Source organism: Dioscorea cayenensis, chromosome 7, assembly GCF_009730915.1.
Source record: "Dioscorea cayenensis subsp. rotundata cultivar TDr96_F1 chromosome 7, TDr96_F1_v2_PseudoChromosome.rev07_lg8_w22 25.fasta, whole genome shotgun sequence".
Lineage (NCBI taxonomy): Eukaryota > Viridiplantae > Streptophyta > Magnoliopsida > Dioscoreales > Dioscoreaceae > Dioscorea > Dioscorea cayenensis.
Genome location: NC_052477.1, coordinates 25,521,356 through 25,528,584, shown reverse-complemented (window position 1 = coordinate 25,528,584; position 7,229 = coordinate 25,521,356). Strand labels below are relative to the sequence as shown.

The 7,229-nt window shown below is 31.6% G+C and overlaps 1 protein-coding gene and 3 long non-coding RNA genes across 5 annotated transcripts in view; 3 read left to right on the top strand and 1 right to left on the bottom strand.

The window, feature by feature from the left end:
- The window catches only part of LOC120265236 (sm-like protein LSM3A), a 9,035-nt gene extending 5,866 nt beyond the window's left edge, over positions 1 to 3,169 (bottom strand). Inside the window, exon 1 of the mRNA XM_039273116.1 lies at positions 3,144 to 3,169. Within this exon, the coding sequence (XP_039129050.1) occupies positions 3,144 to 3,169 (26 nt within the window). The remainder of the gene's footprint in view (positions 1 to 3,143) is intronic.
- Positions 3,170 to 3,248: 79 nt separating this feature from the next.
- Positions 3,249 to 3,583, top strand: LOC120264259. Its single transcript, XR_005537392.1, has 3 exons — positions 3,249 to 3,263; positions 3,362 to 3,505; positions 3,572 to 3,583. It is a non-coding gene; the product is annotated as an uncharacterized LOC120264259 (long non-coding RNA).
- A 977-nt stretch (positions 3,584 to 4,560) lies between these two features.
- LOC120264465 lies at positions 4,561 to 5,354 on the top strand. Its single transcript, XR_005537443.1, has 2 exons — positions 4,561 to 4,638; positions 5,187 to 5,354. It is a non-coding gene; the product is annotated as an uncharacterized LOC120264465 (long non-coding RNA).
- Positions 5,355 to 5,743: 389 nt separating this feature from the next.
- LOC120264464 lies at positions 5,744 to 7,035 on the top strand. 2 transcript variants are annotated; one of them, XR_005537442.1, is made up of 4 exons: positions 5,744 to 5,795; positions 6,066 to 6,134; positions 6,206 to 6,609; positions 6,810 to 7,035. It is a non-coding gene; the product is annotated as an uncharacterized LOC120264464 (long non-coding RNA). The 2 variants fall into 2 exon arrangements; XR_005537441.1 differs by having other exon boundaries at positions 6,066 to 6,609.
- Positions 7,036 to 7,229: the final 194 nt, after the last annotated feature.

The following is a 7,229-nucleotide window of genomic DNA, read 5'->3' as shown; positions in this document are numbered from 1 at the left end:
ATGTATCTTCCACTTTTTATTCTACTTAGAAATGTCTCTTTCTATTTTCACTAAAAACCGTGAAAACATAGCCACATAGTTACAATGATGAGACATTTACATTGTTCTTGCTGACTTACATTAGGAGTACAATCAAGTACTTGTGACAAAAATATTTTGCTTTGCTTGATTTTATTCACAATTGTCGGGTACTATTTCATTTGATAATAAATCAATCAATTTAGAGAATTTATGGCACAAGATATGTAATCATGTGTATTTCACCAAATTGAATCGTGTATGCAATATCTTTGCATTCATCGATCAAATTCCTCAATCGTTTCAATAAGATTCATTCGATGTTATCTTTTGTCATAAATCATTTGACCCACCAGATGCCATATTATGCTAGAAGCTTTGACAACAACAATAATTCCTCGACAACACATTTCTCACAGTCTTTTCTTTTGTTGATTTGATTTTACAATATCAATTGCTTTTTCCTTTTTGTAATCGTTACTCTCCAATTTCTATCTAAGCAATCATATTAATAATATGTTCATTAGATGTTTCACTGTTGCTGTGAGTTTGGCGCTAAGATTTTCCAATCATTACACCCCATCATTAAGTAATTCTGAGAACTTCTAGTATGTGAATTTGAAAACAATTTGCAATGTATGCGCAAATCACTTTTGTCTAATTTCTTTGAATAAACAAGCCATTTTCTGTCATGATTTTCTCCATTTAAGTAGCACCCTTTTCCTGAGTGTAATGTAGCGACGTTTACTCATCTTTCAGAAAATCGTAAATTGCTAGTTGCTATCCCTAATAGGTCCTCATTCAACAATTAAATCTCTTAAGTTAGAATTGACATTTTTCCAATTTTCGCGATCATATAAATCTGAAAATTCTACTTGTGAAGATATTCTACCATATTTGACACTCTCGTTTTCCATATGAAAATGTAGTTTTCTTCATTCTTTTCATCTAGAAAAGTGAAGAACTCTCAATATTGTCACTAGTGTGAGGATTTTGTTCATTGCACGTTTCCACAACCACTATGAGAAAATAAAATAAAAATCAATCAACTACTTATTGTAGTAAAATAAGAAACAATGCTATTTAAATTACTAAAATGTCAAAAATAAAATTGAAACCATATCTCACTACACTTATACACAATATCACTTTACTAATGAGAAAGAGATGTTGATTGAGATTGAAATACTAGCACATAGGAAATTTGTCACTAAATGAGGAATGATAGTGTGAAAAAGGCATGTTTAGCCTGAGCCGATATATATTTTATAGACTCGCTAGAGGTATGTCTTTTAGTAGAATGCTAGGGAAGCTTCCTGAGTCATTCCAATGTTACAATCATAAAGTTAAAATTACAATGATTCTAACAAGCTGAGTTCATTATTCAATATCATAAAAACTAAATTTATTATAGTAAATGAAAATTAATTAATTTTATGGTTTAAAAATATTAAATTTTCAAGATTATATTTATGTGAATAGATAATAGTAAATGAAAATTTTATTTTAAAAAAAAATTGTGTGGCTCTATAAAATTGTGAGTCCTAAAATTTATTAATATTAATATAATCTTTATAGTTTTGGGATAGTTAAGGTTCTAAAAGAGTTTATAAATATAATTATATGGATATGATAATGAGTCCCAAAAATTTATATTTGAAACTAAAATGTTAAGATTCACAAAATTATAATTATGTAGATATGATAATGATAAAGATGAAAATTTTAAATATATTTTTAAAAACATGGGGGCTCTAAACAATTATTTATCATTAAAAATCTAATATGATATGATTTATTAAAATTTTTAAAAACAATAATTTTATGGTTAAGATAATAGTGAAAATGAGGTTAGGATATATAGTAGATAAAACATTTTAAATATAATTTTAAAAAATTCTATATGAGGGAGCTCAAAAAATTGTGGGGCCCTAGGCATGAGCCGGCTCTATGTATTATGATTATAATTATAATTATAAAGTACAATTATTATTATTGGAAAAACAAAAATATAAAAGCGTAGTCGTATTTGATATGAGTAACCTAGTAATTTAATAATTCCAAAATGAGTTTAAAAAGTCTCCAAAAAGCACTACATATGGGCTACTTTTTACGAAGATGTCAGCTATCGAACCTTCTTCTATGAAAAAGCTTAATACAAAACGTGAAATTTACCAAAAGGCTTAGCTTATAAAAACACTTTCTAACCTTTTTCAAAAACCAATCCAAACAACCCCCTATGTTGCTTTCAAGAACCCGTTATATCCTATTTGGCCTGATTCTCAATTACAGGGATCAAGAGCAGCGTTTGAGTGAATGGTTTCTAAATTGGAACCTAAGTTTGAAAAACCCATACTTTACTGAATTATTTGATCTGAAACAAAGGCCAATCATTCTTGTTGTTTTTAGGCAACTCTTTTGGATTTGTTTTTTCCTTCATGGATATTGTGAATTATTAATATAGTTGTGGTTATTTTAGCCCTGGAGAACTAAAATGATTGGAAATGAAGAATGAGAGCAAAACTGTATTATATGTATTAAGCTTCTATTACTTAATTTCTTTGTGATGATTTTGCCTACATGATTTGCTTTAACATGATTTATTAAGCTTCAAATGCTCTTCTTCTGCGGAGAGCTTCTCACTTCTTTTTCTCTTTTTATAAATTTCGAAAAATGAAATCAATTGCTCAGGTTTTAAGGAAACTTTTGTGGTGTTCCCCTAAAAAATTTTAAAATTGCATATTTACTCCTGAATATAAGTTAATCGTATATACTTCTGGTTCAAAGTGGATTGACTATCCATTAATAAACAACATAATATATAAAAATTACTATTATACCATGTGCATATATATCCCTTGAAAAAGTAAGTTGTATTATTTTTGAACCTTTTATTTATCTTAATCTAAGTTATAACCATAATTAATCGGGATTACCGAATCTAGCAGTAGAGGATATCCGTAATTATCTATATTTTAGGGATATATATGTAATTATATCTGAGGGTAAATATGGAATTATAAAATTTTTTGAGGGTTTATAACCAATTCTCCCTCACTTTTTATTTTTATTTTTAATTACCGCTGACCCTCCCTTTCCCTCATTCTCTCGCGCGAATCAATTACCTGTGACTTATCCCTCTCTCTCCCATTCCCCGTTCTCTCCAGCGAATCTCTGTCTGTCTGTCTCTCTCTACTCACTCAGTCAGCTTCTCCCATTCTCTCCAGCAGTCCTCGCACCTCACCGTCCGTCTATACTCCAAACCTCTCAATCTCTGTCTCTCTCTCTCTCTCTCTCGATTCATCTCTTTCTCGAGTCTCATCCATGATTTGATGATCCGCAGGTCTCCGATGGGAAATGGATCCCTGGGCCGATGTCCACCGTTATCGATCTCGTCTTCGGTGCCGCCGCCATCTTATCCGAAGAAGGGGAACTCAAGGTCTCCGCCGACATGGACATCACCTACCTATCTCTTGCCAAGATCGATGTATGTATGTGTTTCAATTTCCCAATCTCTTTTTGTGATCGTGATCGCTTTGCTGGCGTGGTTTAGGATGAGGTGGAGTGTATGCTCAGGTGTTAGGGCACAAGGGGTTGTCGGCGGGCGGTGTTGGTGGAGCTTCCGAAGAAGAGGAATGGTGAAAGGGTAGCACTAAAGCAAGCTCTGGGTGGCATCAGGCCGGCCATTGATCAAATCCAGCAAACTTTGAAGATCAATCACAAAACCCCAATTTTGTGGTAAATTTCTAGCTATAATTTTCCAATTTTCCACAGCTGGAATTTTCCATGCCTTTCTATTTGAGAATTTTAAATTGTTTAATATATATATATATATATATTTATAGGAACACACACACTCTGTATAATGTATATATATATATTGTTTTGATATTTGAATTTTGTTTGTTTTTTATATGATTTTTTTTTTTCTGATTGAGATCTAATGATTGTTTGATGTAAATATTTATTTTGTTTGAATTTTTGTTTATTTTTAATTTAATTGGATGTGATAAAATTAGTACTGAAGGTTCGATATTGACTTTGTGTTTCTACATAGGATATTTCTTATATTTTAGTTGTTTTGCTTGGGAGATTATTGTTGGAATGCTGGTATTGATTCTTATCTTTGCCAACTAAATGTGCTTCTATAAATTGCTTTTTCTGAAAAAAAAATTTTCTACAATTCTTGTTCAAAATGGTTGAATTTGAAATTAAGCTGGACTCTATATGAATTTGGATGCATATTTGTGATAATAACCTACTCATCTTCTACTTTATGTATATATGTATAAGAAATCATATTTAGCATAGGTAATGTCATGCCCGAGCATTGTCCTGATTCTTTGAAGTCACCATATTTTCTCGCTTATATTAACTTTTTATTTGTGATAACTTATTCTAGTTTTTGTATTCTATATGAGTTCTGTGTATATTTTTTTGAGGTTGGATTTGGTGTTGATGGTGGTGATGATTGGCTTTGCAGGGATCACACGGTGAGGTTTAGAGAAAGGATGGAGTTGGACCCCCTATGGTGCGTTTTCTCGGATGGGGTGGAGGTGGTGGTGAGAACCTTTGCAAGTGGGTTGGGGTTGGTTGCTTGGATGGGAGAGTCATGGATCTGTGAGTGTTCTTCTTTATTTCAATTTATTAAAGTATCTTATCGTATTTTTTTGGAGTTCCAAGATAAATGGTTCATATGTATTCTCTAATGCATATTGGTTTAGGGCAGGCTCCATTGTGAATGGGATATGTTATGTGGCTCTTTGCTAGCATGTTGATTCTTTGTTTTTTATTTTTATTTTATTATTCTTCTTCTTTTTCACGCTTAGTTTTGGAGTTTCATAACCTAGTTATTATTGTTACTAATTCTTTTGTTATTTCATTCATTAAAGTATCTTAGCGTATTCTTGGAGTTAAAAGTCTACTTTTCTATTCCAATGTTTTTATGTGTTTTTTAATCGAGTGGAAAGTGTGTTTGATGAAATTATAAAAATAGGCAAATAAGTATTCATCAGTGACAGGATAATATTTGTAGAATTCTAGAAAAGAAAAAACAAAAACAAAAATTTACCAAACACGATATGTTTAAATATTCACTTGCTTGCCTGCTTGCTAAGAGCCATCCCAGCCCAATAATGAATGATTAAAATGTCATTGGCTCATTTCAGGTCTTTCAGTAGTTCAGCAGTGCAATCTTGATTTTATTCTGTTGTCTGAAGAAGGAGAAGAAGAAGGAGAGTTTGATACCCAGGAGCACATATTGGAAAGTTGTTTTGATGCCAAAGTTTAAAATTTTTTACTGTGTTTTTATACTTCATAATATAGTTTGTCAAAAAGAAAAAAAAAAAAACATTGGTTTTTGTGCTGTTCTTTTGCCTTGTACGTTGATTGAGCTTGTAGTGCGAACTTTGGTTTATTTCTTTTGCCATGCCAGCTATCAAGTTCTACGCATCACTAAAAAAAAGGTGGCCAAAAGAAAAAGAAAAAATCTCCTGTGTGATATTTCATCCATGACTTAAACTGAAGAGATGTTCATACAAAGTGTTTATAACGCTAGTTACGGAACAGTAGACTATAGTGCTTTTTGTAATCTTTTCTTCTATTGCTCATATGAATCAAAAGTTAGCTCAATTCCTAATTGCTGCCAGTTCTGATTCTCAGTATCTTTTACATATCATCTTGCTCAAAAATGCAGGATTTGGTTGTAGGTTATATGGGTGTGCCAAAAGTATGCAGGACTAAGCACTGACACAACAACCACAATATATTACTATCAGGTAGTATTGGTGTATGATGGAGGTTTAATTCATAGCGTTAATGTAATATTTATTATTATCTTCATTTTTATCTTAAATAAACAACAAATTTAAAGAGCCACCATTGACCAATTCAGTTAGTAGAAACAATTAAGAGCAACATGCTTTTGTTTTGGTGTTGATTGGATGTTTCTACAAGGCTCTTTTTTATTGTGGAGAAATATAATGTTTGCCTGCCGTTTTCTTTGTACCTCTGGAAGTTGAGCTTACATTTGAAGCTTTCAATGGCAGGAATGAGCGTGGAAGGGAAATGTTCAGTTTAGTAGATAACATTTAGAGATCACTCCCACAACCAGCAGTGTATGTGATATAACTTTTATATTAACTGTGAGAACCGCTTGACACTTGGCATACTTCTCATGATGTCTCAGGGTAACAGGCAACCATTTGTTATGGAGACAGTCAAAGCTGAGAATATAGCAAAGGCTGGTAAAATAACTGTCCTATGATACTCTTTTTGTGAATTCAGTGAATATTTATTTTTTCATGTTGCTGCTACATTGGCAATGGTTTCATTGCCATTTTCTACATGGAGTATGAACTGGTCAGTTTGACATGCCATCTCTGCGAACTACTGCTGTTTCAGGGACAGGTCCTTCTCTGCCAGCTCCTAGGTTTATTGGCAAGTTAATAGTAAAAATATACTATTAAGAACAATGTAACCTCATGACCATACATAGACACATGATCTTAATAGTAAAAATACATCTTCATTAACTTCTTGACTTTTCAGAGAGAAAGATCTGGGAATTGAGCAGAAGCTCTGAATTTAGAGGTATGAGGTTCTTGGTTTTGTGCGCATTTGTTGGGGTTTTGTTTGTTGTTATTCCTTGTTTTATGTGTGTGGTTTTGTGTTTGTGTGTGTGTTTTGGAATTCATGATTTTTTTTTTATTAGAAAGAATTAATTTTTAATGCATGTGTCTTTTTTCTTTTAGAAAGGAATTAATCTAACTTTGGTTTTATCTGTTTGCCAGTTTTGCAGTTTTGATCCCATCCAAGGCATGAAGTAAAAGCTGAAGGAATGTAGTGGAATTTTTTTTTTAATTTTTAATTTGCTTGTGTATATAATCCTAGATTTTTTAAATCGGTATCCATATCTCTCTAGTATATTGTGAGACAATAATGTAATAGAAGCATTTCTTTTACTGCAGGGTGTTTAGAAAAAATTGAAACATATATATTTTTTTAAAGCAGTGGAAATTCATTAGTGTTTAGTGGTCTTTTTCTATTATTTTAATATATAAATGATGGTGCTTTAAGAAATATTTTAACGTCTTTTATATAACGAGATATTTTATGAAAATTCATCAAAAAATCAAAATAATAATATGAAACTCTATTGGAGTTAAATAAAAGTTCAACAAATAGTTCGAGTATATTGTAAGTGAATACTA